The sequence below is a fragment of the Entelurus aequoreus genome, linkage group LG17 (assembly GCF_033978785.1).
Source record: "Entelurus aequoreus isolate RoL-2023_Sb linkage group LG17, RoL_Eaeq_v1.1, whole genome shotgun sequence".
In the NCBI taxonomy this organism is placed as follows: domain Eukaryota; kingdom Metazoa; phylum Chordata; class Actinopteri; order Syngnathiformes; family Syngnathidae; genus Entelurus; species Entelurus aequoreus.
The window spans coordinates 15,763,265-15,780,764 of NC_084747.1; the positions used below are offsets into that span (position 1 = coordinate 15,763,265).

At 41.1% G+C, this 17,500-nt stretch overlaps 1 protein-coding gene across 2 annotated transcripts in view; it reads left to right on the forward strand.

The window, feature by feature from the left end:
* LOC133632477 (gastrula zinc finger protein XlCGF57.1-like) overlaps positions 1 to 17,500 on the forward strand; it is a 33,681-nt gene that overhangs the window by 4,162 nt on the left and 12,019 nt on the right. Inside the window, exons 2-3 of one of the 2 annotated variants that reach the window (XM_062024910.1) lie at positions 2,722 to 3,021; positions 6,210 to 15,788. The exons of the other annotated variant lie outside the window; for it this stretch is intronic. Of the exons in view, the coding sequence (XP_061880894.1) occupies positions 2,722 to 3,021; positions 6,210 to 7,585 (1,676 nt within the window). The 3' untranslated portion in view covers positions 7,586 to 15,788. Of the gene's footprint in view, positions 1 to 2,721; positions 3,022 to 6,209; positions 15,789 to 17,500 lie in introns of those variants that run through there. 2 annotated transcript variants of the gene reach the window in all.

Sequence of the window (17,500 nt, forward strand, 5' to 3'; positions counted from 1 at the left end):
CAGATCCATTCTGTGTGTCATACTTGATCATTTCGCGATATTGCCATATTTTTGCTGAAAGGATTTAGTAGAGAACATCGACGATTTCCCCATTAATTTGAGCGAGGATGAAAGATTTGTGGATGAGGAAAGTGAGAGTGAAGGACTAGAGGGCAGTGGAAGCGATTCAGATAGGGAAGATGCTGTGAGAGGCGGGTGGGACCTGATATTCAGCTGGGAATGACTAAAACAGTAAATAAACACAAGACATATATATACTCTATTAGCCACAACACAACCAGGCTTATATTTAATATGCCACAAATTAATCCCGCATAACAAACACCTCCCCCCTCCCGTCCATATAACCCGCCAATACAAATCAAACACCCGCACAACACACTCAATCCCACAGCCCAAGTACCGTTCACCTCCCCAAAGTTCATACAGCACATATATTTCCCCAAAGTCCCCAAAGTTACATTATATTACTTTCATTTACTTTCACGTTAAAAAAACACTAATTTGTAAGGTTTTGCGACATTTATTTTATTTTGTAGTAGTAGCGACTTCCTCCCGGTCAACTTCCGTTGTTTTCACTTTATCGAAGTGCGCATGCAAGTGACCTCGAGGCCCCGAGGGGCCTGTGCGCGTTTACACCGGAGTCCAATAAAAATCACATTTTACTTGCAGTGTAAACATCCATCCATCCATTTTCTTCCGCTTATCCGAGGTCGGGCCTAAGCAGAGAAGCCCAGACTTCCCTCTCCCCAGCCACTTTGTCCAGCTCTTTCCGGGGGATCCCCGAGGCGTTCCCAGGCCAGCCGGGAGACATAGTCTTCCCAACGTGTCCTGGGTCTTCCCCGTGGCCTCCTGCCGGTCGGCCGTGCCCTAAACACCTCCCTAGGGAGGCGTTCGGGTGGCATCCTGTCCAGATGCCCGAACCACCTCATCTGGCTTCTCTCCATGTGGAGGAGCAGCGGCTTTACTTTGAGTTCCTCCCGGATGGCAAAGCTTCACACCCTATCTCTAAGGGAGAGCCCTGCCGCCCGGCGGAGGAAACTCATTTGGGCCGCTTGTACCCGTGATCTTGTCCTTTCGGTCATAACCCAAAGCTCATGACCATAGGTGAGTATGGGAACGTAGATGGACCGGTAAATGGAGAGCTTTGCCTTCCGGCTCAGCTCCTTCTTCACCACAACGGATCGATACAGCGTCCGCATTACTGAAGACGCCGCACCGATCCGCCTGTTGACCTCACGATCCACTCTTCCCTCACTCGTGAACAAGACTCCGAGGTACTTGAACTCCTCCACTTGGGGCAAGATCTCCTCCCCAACCCGGAGATGGCACTCCACCCTTTCCCGGGCGAGAACCATGGACTCGGACTTGGAGGTGCTGATTCTCATCCCAGTCGCTTCACACTCGGCTGCGAACCGATCCAGTGAGAGCTGAAGATCTTGGCCAGATGAAGCCATCAGGACCACATCATCTGCAAAAAGCAGAGACCTAATCCTGCAGCCACCAAACCAGATCCCCTCAAGTTATGAACAGAATCGGTGACAAAGGGCAGCCTTGGCCGAGTCCAACCCTCACTGCAAACGGGTAAACAGTCAGCTGGAAAAAAATCAAATCTAAAAAAAATCAGATGTGGGTCTTAGTCGTAGTCTTAGCCCCCTTGATCCATTCTCTTCTATTTCTTTCTTTCTTACTTCTCCTTGTTTTCTGGGAGTCAGTGCGCCGCGGTAACTTGAGTTCTGTCTTTTGTGGTTTAAAGTTGTGTTGCCGTACTATTACCCGCGTCGTCGTAAAAGCCGCAGAGTTCAAAGTTTAGGAAAAAAGTAGTGGCTAATAGTCCGGAATTTACGGTAGTTATTATTTTTGTCACCGACAAATGAGCCACATAGTTACAGAAATATTTCGAATGACGTAGTCAACTGTATTGTTAGTTAGCACATGCCTTAACCTCTTAAGGCCCAAGCTGTTTGTTTACATGCTTTTTTTTAATTATTCTTTGCTATTTGGGCTTATTGGACCCTAATTAGAATAAAAAATAAGACTCATCTTTTGATATGATGTACTTCAATCAATCAATCAATCAATGTTTATTTATATAGCCCTAAATCACAAGTGTCTCAAAGGGCTGTACAAGCCACAACGACATCCTCGGTCCATAAGTAACAAACGTGTACTTCATGTTTAGTGACATGCTAATTCTTATTTTTACACTTTTTTTTCCAAATTCCATTGTATGTTATACTCTTCTGACACCACCAGATGGCAGTATAAGTGTCCACATAAGCAGCCATAAGACCCCAATTCAGTAGTGTACACAATTTTGGAAGTAAGAGCTAAAAGGTGCTGTCCACACATGTGGCCACTAAGCCTTTAGAGGTTTAAACTATCTGAAGCTACAATTAAAAACCGATGGCTAAATTAGAAGCACTAATTAGAACTACTTAATTTAAATGTAATTTTCATACTAGTAGTCAAAGACTAGTCGACAATCAAAATAGTAGTTGGTTGAAGCCCTACTAATAAACATTGTTGTTTATCGTGGTTTTGATCCATCCTGTTCCAACAACATATCATTGGTAGGGTAAAACTAACCTGTCTCACCATGGTCTAATCCCAGCTATTACACTACACACACATACAGTTCATAGAAGAAAGTGTGTAGCCAGTTCAAGGAGAAACATCCCATGGATCATGTCTGAGCTAAAGTGTGTTTGTGTCCTGCAGACGTCCAGCAGCTGATTGGTCATCCAGAAAAACTACCCCCTCAGTCAAGGGGGAGCTCCACTTTGAAGCAGAAGACTCCACAGCCACCCCACATTAAAAAGGAAGAGGAGGAACTCTGGATCACTCAGGAGGGAGAGTGTCTTCTAGGACCACAGGAGGCTGATCTCACCAAGTTGCCACTGACTGTTGTCTCTGTGAAGATTGAAGATGATGAAGAGAAACCACAACTAGACAACCTCTTAGCTCCACTCTCAGATACTGAGGTCGAAGAATCTTTGAGCAGCAATACAAACTGTAAAGGTAAATATGAGGACTCACACTGAGACCAAACAATCTGAATGCTCTAAAACAAACCTGGGGTGTTAAGAATTTTTTTCCGACCTTTAACATCGAAACTGAAGCCGCCATTATGATGTGCAGTGCTGTTTTCAAACTACCGTAAGTCTTGAACAATAGAAAGTATTTCAGAGGTTGGAATCTGCGCTTTTGAGTGATATACGAGTTATTACGGTATTCTACGTCACAGCAGCTCTGATGAGGCACAAAGCAGAGTGGGTCGTAGGGTTTTTACAACAAAGTTCTGCAGAAAAGTGATTTTATATCAGATTGTAGGTGTTTCTTTACCCTTTGCGTTTACCGTACTTTTCGGACTATAAGGCGCACTTGAAATCCTTTCATTTTCTCAAAACTCGACAGTGCGCCTTATAACCCGGTGCGCCTAATGTACGGAATAATTCTGGTCGTGCTTACCGCCCTCTACACTATTTTATTCTGTACATGGTGAAATGAGAAGTGTGACCAGTAGATGGCAGTCACACGTAAGAGTTACGTGTAAACTGCAATATGATGGCAGTCACACATAAGAGATATGTGTAGACTGCCATATGACTCATATGTTATATGTTCCATCGAAAATATAGAACATTACACACGGCGCTCAAAAATCTATCAAAATGTTTTAGTGCACCTTTGGTAAGCTATGAAGGCACACCGCTTGATGGATTGTACTGTGCTTCAACATACCAGTATTATTATGGTGTGTGTATAAGGTAAGACATATCCGGCGTTTTGTTTCGCAATATTATGCAAAAGCAACTTTTCTTACCTTCTGGTACCTTGCTGATCTGTATTTGGGATCTGCATAAGTCCTGAAAATGTGTGCACGTCCGCCTTTGTAGTCCGTGCCGACGACGTAGTCGATAAGCTTCTTCTTTTTCTCTATCTTCTTGTTATGGGACATTCATCCTCCGCTGTTGCCATTTCTAATATAAAGTAGTGTAAAGTTCTTACTTATATCTGTCAGTAAACTCACCATGAAAGCGCTAAAACATACCGGTGTAGTGAGTTTTAGTATTCACCCGAGGAACTTTAGTTATTAGAGAGTTCCGGTTTTTCACGGGACACATTTCTGGCGTTGTTGTTGCACTAGTGAGCCACGGATGAGGAGATGCTGCTCCGTTATTGATTGAAGTCAAGTCTGAATGTCATTAAAACAGTTAGCTCCATCTTTTGACTCTTCTTCCACTCCCGTCCTTGCACGCTACACCAGTATTTTGACCAAAGAACCACCATTACATGTTATGTAGACCAGTGTTTTTCAACCACTGTGCCGCGGCACACTAGTGTGCCGTGAGATACAGTCTGGTGTGCCGTGGGAGATTATGTAATTTCACCTATTTGGGTTAGAAATATTTTATGCAAACCCGTAATTATAATCTGCAAATTGAGTGTTGGTGCTGTCTACAGCTGGGCAGAGTAACCGTGTAATACTCTTCCATATCAGTAGGTGGCAGCAGGTAGCTAATTGCTTTGTAAACGTCGTATCTAATGCTTAAACCAAAAATAAACAAAAGGCGAGTGCCCCTAAAAAAGGCATTGAAGCTTAGGGATGGCTATGGAAAACGAAATTAAAACTGAACTGGCTACAATGTAAACAAAAACAGAATGCTGGACAACCGCAAAGACTTACGGCGTGTGGAGCAGACGGCGTCCGCAAAGTACATCTGTAAATTACATGACAATCAACAATTTCCACACAAAGAAGGATAGCGTCCACACAACTGAAATAGTCTTGATTGCTAAAACAAAGCAGGTGCGGGGAATAGCGCTCAAAGGAAGACATGGAACTGCCACAGGAAAAGCCACCAAAATAGGAGCCCAAGACACTACACACAGGAAAACACCAAAAAACTCCAAATAAGTCACGGCGTGATGTGACAGGTCGTGACACTTTCTTTGAGACAAGAGCTATGGTGATGCATGGTTGGTTATGGTTTGAATTCATATCCAACAATTGCAACAATTTTTACTGTCAATATCAACTACCAAGTTTACATTTTTAATGTTTTCTGCTGGTCGCGTGCCTCCGCATTTTTTCAATGAACAAAAATGTGCCTTGGCTCCAAAAAGGTTGAAAAACACTGATGTAGACCACAAGGAAGTGTTTTAAATTTAGAAAATAATAATAATAATATGATCCCTTTAATGCGCCCTATAATCTGGTGCACCTTTTGTTTGAAAATAGTGCTGACTAGACCCACTCATCGGCAGTGCGCCTTATAATCCGGTGCGCCCTATGGTCCAGAAAATACGGTATATTTTGCTGTGGTTTTTTTTTTTTTTTGCTTGATTGGAAAATATATCAATCTAGGAGCTGGTCTGAGATGTAAAAGAGGAGTGTTGTTCATAGCGTGTTAATATTAATAATAATAATAATGGATTAGATTTATATAGCGCTTTTCTAGACACTCAAAGCGCTTCACAGAGAAGTGAGAACCCATCATTCATATTTACAACTCATTCATTCATCATTCATTCTCCGGTGTGAGCGGCACCGGGGGCAAGGGTGAAGTGTCCTGCCCAAGGACACAACGGCAGCGATTTTGGATGGTAAGAGGCGGGGAGCGAACCTGCAACCCTCAGGTTTCTGGCACGGTTGCTCTACCCACTACGCCATACCGCCATACCGCCCCAATATTCAGTGTTTTATCGGTCATAGTTAAAATTGTAAATCACACATTCTTTATTTTCATGTACATTCTGGGTGTGTCATTCAGTAAAAAAAATTAAAATCCCATTCCTTTTTTTTAGGTGGTCCGTCATAACGTTTTTAGCATTCTATCAGACATTATTGTGAGTTCCTGGGAAAAAAGCTGCGTGCGTTTATTTATTTTATACACACCGGCCCCTGAGTCAAAATATTTGCCCAGGTTTGTTGTAAAATGAAGAAAGGCAAAGAAAAATGTTTGCTCAGTTTGTGCTTAAACCTTTACTAAAAAAATCGCCGTTTGACCGAACACTTAACAGAAGAAAAATGTTCATTATTTGTTTGTTTGTGGTGAAAATGTTCCTAAAGAGAGAAATTTGACTCAACACAAACAGGGCAACAAACATTTAGGCACTAAATGATTGGCGCAGAAAAACTGCACGCAAATTGAGTACATAGAAGTGAGTGTGTAAAGTGTCTTTGTGTTTTTCGTGTGATGCAGATGTCCAGCAGCTGATCGGTCATCCAGAAGAACTTCCCTTTCAATTCGGGGAGAGCTCCACTCTGAAGCTGGACACTCCACAGCCAACCCACTTTGAAAAGGAAGAGGAGGAACTCTGGATCACTCAGGAGGGAGAGTGTCTTCTAGGACCGCAGGAGGCTGATCTCACCAAGTTGCCACTGACTGTTGTCTCTGTGAAGACCGAAGATGATGAAGAGAAACCACAAGCAGACAACTTCTTAGCTCCACTCTCAGATAGTGAGACTGAAGACGAGGTTGAAGTAACTATGAGCAGCGATACAGACTGTGAAGGTGATATGAGGACTCACACTGACACCAAACACTCTAAAAAGAAGAGCGGTACAAAGCCTTTAAGCTGCTCAGTTTGTTCTAAAATCTTTACTCGAAAGCGAGGTTTGTCTCAACACATGAGAACACACACCGGAGAAAAAACATTTGATTGTTCTGTATGTGGTAAGAACTTTAGTCAAAAAAACAATTTGACTCAACACATGAGAACGCACACAGGAGAAAAACCATGTACATGTTCAGTTTGTGGCAAAAGCTTTTCCCAAAATGGCAATTTGACTCAACACATGAGAACACACACTGGAGAAAAACCATGTATTTGTTCCGTTTGTGGCAAAAGCTTTTCTCAAAATGGCAATTTGACTCAACACATGAGAACACACACGGGAGACAAACCATTTAGTTGCTCAGTTTGCGGTAAAAGCTTTTCTCGAAAAGCCAGTTGGACTCATCACGTAAGAACACACACAGGAGAAAAACCATTTAATTGTTCAGTTTGCGGTAAAAGCTTCTCTCGTAAAGGCAATTGGACGTTACACACGAGAACACACACGGGTGAAATAACATTTAATTGTTCTGTTTGTAGTAAAAGCTTTTTTTATAGAAGCAATTTGACAAAGCACATGAGGACACACACAGGAGAAAAAACATTTAGTTGTTCAGTTTGTGGTAGAAGCTTTTATCACAATAGCAATTTGACTCTACACATGAGAACTCACACAGGAGAAAAAACGTTTACTTGTCCTGTTTGTGATAAAAGCTTTTTTCTAAAAGGCAACGTGACCCAACACATGAGAACACACACAGGAGAAAAAATATTTAATTGTTCAGTTTGTGGTAAAAACTTTTCATATAAGAGCAGTTTGACTCTGCACATGAGAACACACACAGGTGAAAAACCATATTGTTGTTCAGTTTGTGGTAAAAACTTTTCCCAAAAGGTACGTTTGACTCAACACATGAGAGCGCACACTGGAGAAAAACCATTTAGTTGTTCAGTCTGTGGCAAAGGATTCTGTCATAATGCACACGCAGTAAGACACATAAAAACACACACGGGAGAATAACCGATCACCTGTTTGGTTTGTGGTATATTGCTCATATGTAGCGACATCCACCCATATTTAGGATCTCTTCAAAAAAAGTTCACTGCTTCTTTTACAAATCTCACAGGGTGTCATACAAATCGGTATTACCGTATTTTCCGCACTATAAGGGGCACCGGATTATAAGGCGCACCTTCAATGAATGGCATATTTTAAAACTTTGTTCATATATAAGGCGCGCCGCATTATAAGGCGCATAGAATAGACGCTATAGTAGAGGCTGGGGTTACGTTATGCATCCATTAGATGGAGCTGCGCTAAAGAGAATGTCAACAAAACAGTCAGATAGGTCAGTCAAACTTTATTAATAGATTACAAACCAGAGATCTGACAACTCTGTTCACTCCCAAAATGAATAAACAGCTGTTTTATTATTTTCCCCGAGGTAAAGTCAGTGACGTGGTGTTTTGTTTATCTTTTAACAACAGCAAGGTATACCATGTATTGCAACATTTATATCACATAGTGGAGGGGAACTTTTCCCTGATTCAATAAACACGTAAAAAACAGTGACACTGTTACGGTAAATCAAGCGTTAGTGCAATCACAATATAGTAACACTCGAGAGCAATAACAATATATCAATAACTCAACGTTGCTCAAACGTCAAAGTCACACAACACAACACACAAAATAAACATGTAAAGCTCACTTTATGAAGTTATTTCTCATCCACGAATCCCTCGAATTCTTCTTCTTCAGTGTCCGAATTAAACAGTTGGGCGAATACGGCATCCAACATGCCCGCCTCCGTCTCGTTGAAGTCGTCATTAATGGAGTCAGTGTCGCTGCTGCTGTCTAGCAGTTCAGTGACAATTCCTGCCTTCCTGAAAGCTCGGACCACAGTTGAGACTGATATATCAGCCCAGGCATTTACGATCCACTGGCAGATAGTGGCGTATGTCGTCCATAGGGTTGGGTATCGTTTGAATTCGAACGATTCCGATTCCGATTCTTTGTTTCGATTCCGGTTCCTGACGATTCTCGGTTCCGATTCTTTTAAGAGGCAGGGTCAAAAAAAAGTTTAGGATATTTTAAATGAGCTAGCTAACCTACAGCCTTTCTGAATGAAATAGTCTGACATTCTCCATCAATTTTAATTCTATTAACTTTTTATGAACTTTACTATAAATTCCTCACAGGGCTGTTTTCAACTAGAATATAAATATCAAATCTATGAACTTGAATATAAATATGATAAATTATGAATACATTTTCCCAGGGGTACACTTTCCTCAAGAGAGCTTTATTTTTGAAAACCTCATGAAAACACATTTACACACACAAGTGTATGATGCTGCAGGAAACCTCATGAAAACACATTTACACACACAAGTGTATGATGCTGCAGGTACTTAAACATGTTACCGTGCTCCCACTGATGGGCTAACCTGGTGCAGAAAAGCAAATAAACAATAAGAAACAACTTGCAAAACCCAGTCCAGATTAGCAGCAGGTACAGTATAAAATCAGAGACAGTTCTTGTTTAGGAAAATGACCATATCCGCCTTCTCAGGCAGGATGCGTGAGCGTTCTGGACAGATGGTGTCTCCTGCTGTGGAAAATACACGTTCGCTGGGTGTGGAAGAAGCTTGAACGCATAAATAGGAGAAAGCGAGATCTGACAGCAAAGGATAAGTCTTTTGTTGGTTCCACCACCATGCAGCAGGGTCGTCAGACATAAGTATCGGTGGAACGTCCTGGTACATCTGCAGCTCTCTCTCCACTCGTTTCTTGATGGACATGGAGCTCTGTTATTTCGCGGTTATTTCATTTTTTTTTTGTAAAGTAAAGCCACACTTTCGACCGCCGACACCCGCTATCCATGCTTGAGCTTGACTGACTCGCTCGGCTATGCTAACACTTCCGGCGGTGGGCGCTTCTTCGTTGGTGTTCAGCAGCTTCTTCTTCCGGTTCGGCGGACTGGTATCGAAAATAGGAATCGAAATTTTAACTTTTGAACGATTCCGGGAGAATCAAAAAGTTAGTCCCAGTTCCAATCGATACTCGATACCCAACCCTAGTCGTCCGGCGCTGTCTCCCTGTCTTGATGAACGTGTGTTCGCCTTCTGTCATCCACTGTTCCCACGCAGTTCGCATTATAACTTTGAATGCCCTGTTGACACCAATATCTAGCGGCTGGAGTTCTTTTGTCAATCCACCCGGAATGACAGCGAGTGTTGAATTAGTGTGCGTCACTTGTTTTTTGACACCATCTGTGATATGGGAGCGCATGGAGTCGTAGATCAATAAGGACGGAGCTGTGTGAAAAAAGCCACCCGGTCTCTTCACGTAAATTTCTCTCAACCACTCGCTCATCTTTTCTTCATCCATCCATCCCTTCGAGTTAGCTTTGATGACGACGCCGGCGGGAAAGTTTTCTTTTGGCAAGGTCTTCCTTTTGAAAATAACCATTGGTGGAAGTTTCTGGCCATTAGCCTGGCAAGCGAGAACTACAGTGAAGGACGACTTCTCATTCCCTGTGGTGCGAATATTTACCGTACGTGCTCCCGTTTTATCCACGGTGCGGTTCACGGGAATATCAGAGGTGAGTGGAACCTCGTCCATGTTGATGATGTGCTCTGGCCGGATCTTTTTTTCAGTAATCTGGTTTTTGCAATATGCGCGGAAAGTGGCCAACTTTTCTTGGAAGTCTTTTGGCTGTTGCTGTGAAACAATAGTTTGTGTGCGGATGGAGAGATTACGTCTTTTCATAAACCGAAAGCACCAAGAAGCAGAGCCTTTAAAATCATCCATGTTAAGTTCGCTTGCTAGCGCTGTTGCCTTCATTCGAATAGTGATTGTACTGACACTTCTACTTGCTGCTCTCTGCTCAACAACCCACTGTTCCAGTTTGTCCTCCAACTGTAGCCATCTCGCTTTGTTCCCTTGGAAACTCTGTTTAGTCTTCTTTACTTGGCGCAGGTCATCTTGTTGCTTCCTCCACTTCCGCACCATTGATTCGTTAATGTTAAATTCTCTCGCTGCTGCTCTATTCCCGTGTTGTACTGCGTGACTGATTGCCTTGAGTTTGAACTCTGCGTCGTAAGCGTGTCTCTTAATAGGAGCCATTTTGGGGTCTTTACATAAACAAACAAATGGCAATGAAACGGCAAGCCTCGCGCAGTCATATATCCCAGCATGCACCGCGCGCTTCTTCTTCTACGGGGGAAAATGAAGACGGGGGAAAATGAAGTCGACGGCTGCTTACCGTAGTTGCAATCGATTGATTGATGGAAACTTTTACCTGTTGGAGGCTCAATATTGGTCCATATATAAGGCGCACCGGATTATAGGGCTCACACAAAAGTTGGAGGTTTTTAGGTGCGCCTTATAGTGCGGAAAATACGGTACCTGGTGTATACTCTTATATCATCACCCCATGTCTTCTGTTTATCTGAAACTTTACTGAATATTAAGATTGATGATACTTGGTTTCGTACCGTGACGCAGACAAAGCAGAGACAGGGCGATATCACAAGTGTCAGCACATTTGCATTTAATTAATAGTCATATATTGTGTCTAACTGGGGCTGTTGAGATTACCCCCTTCCCTCAGTGATGTAACCAGGGACCTCCCAAATAATTTTAGAGTGTAGTTTGGATCTGTAAGTAGAGTACAGCCCAATAACGTCTCGCCTCATTGAGCAAAATGTAACTCTGTCTCTGCATGATTCCTTGCTTCTTGTCTGTTTAATAATTGGCATCAGTGTTTGAACCTGACAGATAAGGCCTTCTCCACAGAAAGGGATTATGTCATACGCCTACGCGGACAGTACGGCGCCCTCAAGGTGAAAACAAAGAGTTTACTAGCGGACATAAGATTAAAAGCCTAAAGTGTTCACATGGGAAAATATTAGCTGCTTTGAACATGACTATTATTATTATTATTAGCCTTTATTTAACCAGGTAAAATCCCATTGAGATCAAAGATCTCTTTTCCAAGGGAGACCTGGCCAAGAGGGCAGCAGCAAGGTTACATTAAAAACAGTAAACAAATACATAAAACATCACATTTACGACATTAAAACTTGCTCACATAACACATGTGCATACAGACAAGGTAGACTGCAGTCCTTTCACAGAAGCTTTAAACTCATTCAACGTAACAAGGGTTTGAAGTTTAATATTCGATTGTAGGTTATTCCAAGCCTTCGCTGCTGAAAACCTAAATGCTTTCTTGCCCAGTTCAGTTCTTACTTTGGGGACGACAAATTGCAGAACATTCATTGAACGAAGATTGTGACTTCCTTGTTTCTTTGTTAAAAGACAAGACAGATAAGATGGAGTGATACCCAGAATGGTTTTGTAGATGAAAACATACCAATGATTGAGGCGTCGAGCACATAAAGATGTCCAGTTAACCATTGAGTATAATACGCAATGGTGAGTAAGGGGAGCGCAGTTGGTGATAAATGTCAGTGCACCGTGGTACACACTATCCAGCTTGTGGAGACAACCAGCAGTAGCATTCATGTACAACACATCTCCATAGTCAATAACAGGTAAGAAGGTTGTTTCCACCAATTTCTGTTTCACAGTAAAAGAAAAGCAAGACTTGTTTCTATAATAAAATCCCAGTAAAAGTTTCAGTTTTTTTTACAACATACTGAATGTGCTTCTTAAAACTCAAGTGGTCATCAATTAAAAATCCTAAATATTTAAAAGCACATACTAACATAATTTGTTGCCCATTTCTTGTTAAAATGTTCTCACACAGTGCTGATCTTACAGTTTTTGATGTGGTAAAGAACATACACTTTGTTATATAGATTATAACTATAGATTAGGAAAGAATACTTAAGAATTAGAGATGTCCGATAATATCGGACTGCCGATATTATCGGCCGATAAATGCTTTAAAATGTGATATCGGAAATTATCGGTATCGGTTTCAAAAAGTCAAATGTATGACTTTTTAAAACGCCGCTGTGTATACAGACGTAGGGAGAAGTACAGAGCGCCAATAAACCTTAAAGGCACTGCCTTTGCGTGCCGGCCCAATCACATAATATTTACGGCTTTTCACACACACAAGTGAATGCAAGGCATACTTGGTCAACAGTGTTGGGTTGACTAGCATTCCTCCAATGGGGAATTCAAATTGCTAGTCTCTCCCAGATTCTTTTTATGGCAATAAGCTGATGTTTATATTCAATCACCAGGCAGAAGTTGGTATTTTGTGGTTTATTCTCCAAGCTTAGAGGACAAACGTGAGACCAATCTCGTACACCAGCGTTCCCTCGCCCGGTCTAGCTCGGTCTCCCCTCAAACCCCCGGAAGTCCCGTGATCTTCCCTCTGTCCCTCGCCCCCACTCCCGTTGTTTAGACTACTCCGAGTTTTCTCTACTCTGACACATTCCAATCTAGAAGGCCGACACCTTACTATGAGACTCAAAAGAAGGAAGAATACTAGCTATTCGTTATATGACTATAGGAGTTTAGAAAGAAATAACACTTAAATATGGATATGATTCTGATCTGCTTCCAACAACAGCCATACAGGTCACACTGAGGGTGGGTCTCTCAGAGCATGTCCCAAAATCCAAGCTGCTGTTTTGAGGCATGTTAAAAAAAATAATGCACTTTGTGACTTCAATAATAAATATGGCAGTGCCATGTTGGCATTTTTTTCCATAACTTGAGTTGATTTATTTTGGGAAAACCTTGTTACATTGTTTAATGCATCCAGCGGGGCATCACAACAAAATTAGGCACAATAATGTGTTAATTCCACGACTGTATATCGGTATCGGTTAATATCGGAATTGGTAATTAAGAGTTGGACAATATCGGATATCGGCAAAAAAGCCATTATCGGACATCTCTATTAAGAATATATGCAGGAACCTTCCAAAAATGCCCCCGAGCTGGCAGGAACTAAAAATAGTTCCTCAAGGACAAAATCTACCTGCGTAGTGTTTGGTGGAAACACGGGGGGAACTTTATTTACCCAGGTAAATGGGAAAGTTCCTGCAGTGCAAAAGGGCAAATGTAAAACAAAAACCTAGAACAAAATTTGTTTGTACTGAAACCTTTCACCTTTGACCTGAAAAAGGTCTTAGCGCAGGTGTTTGCGTACACAAGGCTTCTTCTGTCAACAACAACAACAACATACTGTAGAGAGCACATTCTGTGTTTGCTACCACTAATCATGGCAGACATTGTGAGAGCCTTGAAGCGTTAGCACGTAGCACTATTGCCAAACGTTTCAAATAACAACATAAAACTGACTGGTTTCAGCACTTGTGCTGTCCTTCACCTGGCAAATTTTGAATAATCCTCATTGTAGAGGTTGCCCTCTAGTGGGTTCCTCGGACCACCACACACTGCCACGAGAGTCCGGATGTCAGGTTACAACACTGTTTTGTTTTCATTAAATAGTGCAAGGCTTTTGCTTTCTAGCAAGATGTCTTTGCTGAGTCCGTCTCTCTCTCTCTCTGGCTCCCACTCCAACGCCGAGTCTCGTCCCGGCTGCTGCTAATAAAGGCGACAGGTGATTAGATAACAAGGCCCACCTTGGCCATCCACTCACCTGTCGCTGTCTTCGAGGCCGGTACTTGCACACCCCGTTCCGCGGCAGGCCCGCAGGCCACGCCCCCTTCCACACTCATATTTTAAATGTCGTCGCTGAGTCCTCCTGGTGATGCCGCGTTCCATTTGTTAAGATCAAGCCCCGGTGCGGATTTTGAGCCTTGCGTTTCTCGACCAACTCTTGGCTTGGTGCCACAATCTTCTACTATTCAGATGACGAGAGGCATGATTTATAACTTACAGCATTAAACTTTACAAGTAGATGGTCAACTAGCCGGGATTACTCTAGCTAGTGTCCCGGAGGAGCAGTGCGAGCATGGCCCTGTGTCACTACGCCAAAGAAGTAGTTCCTCTGTGTTAGCACTTACAATAACAATGTCTCTATAACTTGGTTAATACGCAGGACACGCATGTAAATTGAGTTTTGTCGGCCACTTTTGGATGCTTTACAGGGCTCTATAGGCAGAATAGATGACTCCCCATTATCTGCTTTGTTTGCACCTCATATTAGCAGTTTTTTACTATTTAGAACAGACAGATTGTGGATGATGGGCATGAATCCAAAAGTGCAGTTTTCCTTTACAGCACTCTGAGTAAACTCCTTAAATTCTTCTGTTTGCAGGCAAATAGTCTTTCTTAAACTGCGTAACCTAGAGTCTGTCCCCCTTTCAGATGGCGAGAAACATTCAATATTTTTTATTGTTTTTGTTACCTTTTCAGCAGAGCCAATGTGTGTGTATTTCAAAGGGGAAGTGGCAAATGTACGAGACAGATATATTCAAAAAATATCTGAATATGCAGGAGTGGATCCTTGCACTCTTAATAAGAAATACACACCATTTAAAAGCCAAAACAAAATGACCACACATCCTTTCTAACTCGTAATTAATAGAAGCACAATGTATGGAAGCACATCATTTCTTACCATCTGTATGGGTTCAATGTTAATAAAATGCGTTAGGAATTCTGAAAAAATCTTCTACCAAAATCCATAGTGGAAACATTTTCACATCTTTTTTCACTCTGCTTTAATTTGGCTTCTTGCTAGAATACACTTGTTTGCCCCACAAAATGTTCGAGGCCTCAAGCACACGATGCACTCTTTAACCAAGTTTTATTTTGGAAAAAAAAAAAAGAAGATGAATCAATAAAAAGCCCTGATATAATTTCCTCAGCAGAAAAACATTAAATATTATTCTGGCTTCCGAAGAGCCTTTTTTAAATTTTTTTGTGTTGAAATATCATTTTCTTTCCTTTTATGGAATTATTTTGGTTTATGTGACGTCATGTGGGTTCACTTCCTGTTGTATGTAGACACGTCATGTATGGATCTTCATATTTACCTTTACTGTATAGTAGTTGTGTTTGAATATTATTGCCTGAATAGTAATGATAGTCTTGCATTCAGTGAATACATTTTTGTTATGACCACTTTTTAAACATGTATAAAACTTTTGTTGTTGTTGTTATGATCACTTTGTTGCCTTCTTGAAAGACTGCTTTTGCTGTATGTTTTTTTTTGTTTTATGCATGTTGTCATTGAAATAAAGATGAAGTTTAAAAAGTCTTCATATTTATCACTCTATTCTAAGAACGCACCGCCTGTGTCTTCAATGTGTACAATTAAATATAGTTGCTCACACAGTAATGTGTTTATACTATTTTTACATGCACCAGATTAATCGCTCCTCTGTGGGGGCAGAATTAGGATGAGATATTTAAAAATTCAGGTCACTTTTCACACATTTAGCTTTTGTTTGTCTACATTTGAAACTATATGGTGAATCTAAATGTTGAATATAATTCATCCATCCATCTTCATCCACTTATATGGGGTTGGTCTCGGGGGCAGCAGCCTAAGCAGAGAAGCCCAGACCTTCTCCTCCCCAGCTACTTGGTCCAGCTCCTCCTGGTGAAGCCCAAGGCGTCCTCGGCCCAGCTGGGAGACATAGTTTCTCCAACAGGTGTCCTGGCTCTTCAAAAGTGGAAAGGAAATGGCTCTTAACAATATAATAATAATAATAGATAATATTTGTAAAAAACACTTTATATTGAGCAAACAACCTCAAAGTGCTACAGTGTATTAAAAAAATATATATATAATAAACCAAAATAAAAACTAGAACAGCCTAATAGCTAGAACAGTGGTTCTAACCTTGTTGGAGGTACCGAACCCCACCAGTTTTATATGCGCATTCACTGAACCCTTCTTTAGTGAAAAATAAAATGTTTTTTTTTTTCCAAAATGAAGACAAAGTTATATGTTTTTTTACTGTGCACAAAATGAACCGTGCCTGAACATCACCTTGTTCAAAGAACAAAACCAACACAGTGCATGAACTTACAACAAATTACACACATGCAAATCAGATGGAAAATTAGAGGGAACATCGTTTGGGGGGTATTCATAATACGCCGATAGGGAGAAGTTTTTATTTACACGATGAGTCGGGTGTGTCTTGACCTCCGCGGTGGAGGCTCCGTCGAACCCCTAGGGTTCGGTCGAACCCAGGTTAAGAACCACTGAGCTAGAACTAGTATGCATATATCTAAAAAAAAAGGTTTTTAAGCCTTTTTTAAAAGCATCCACAGTCTGTGGTGCCCTCAGGTGGTCAGGGAGAGCGTTCCACAGACTGGGAGCGGCGGAGCTTGTATTAGTAGATTGCACAGTACTGTACATATTCCGTACAATTGACCACTAAATGGTAACACCCGAATATGTTTTTCAACTTGTTTAAGTCGGGGTCCACGTTAATCGTATGTATTAAAATGTGGTTTATATGATCAAAAAGTTATGAGCGGATTTCGATGACACTTTCAAAAAAAAAAAAAAATCATAAATCAGATTAGGATGGTATGATTAGATTTGGAAGGTGATCCGAGGATTTTTGTTTAAATTAAATATGGTTATATCAGTTAGTAAACATTGTTAACTAAAATACTATAATACATTAACCCTATAATTACATATATATATATATATATATATATATATATATATATATATATAAAATATATATATATATATATAAATATATATATATATATATATACATACTACCGTTCAAAAGTTTGGGGTCACATTGAAATGTCCTTATTTTTGAAGGAAAAGCACTGTACTTTTCAATGAAGATACTTTAAACTAGTCTTAACTTTAAAGAAATACACTCTATACATTGCTAATGTGGTAAATGACTATTCTAGCTGCAAATGTCTGGTTTTTGGTGCAATATCTACATAGGTGTATAGAGGCCCATTTCCAGCAACTATCACTCCAGTGTTCTAATGGTACAATGTGTTTGCTCATTGGCTCAGAAGGCTAATTGATGATTAGAAAACCCT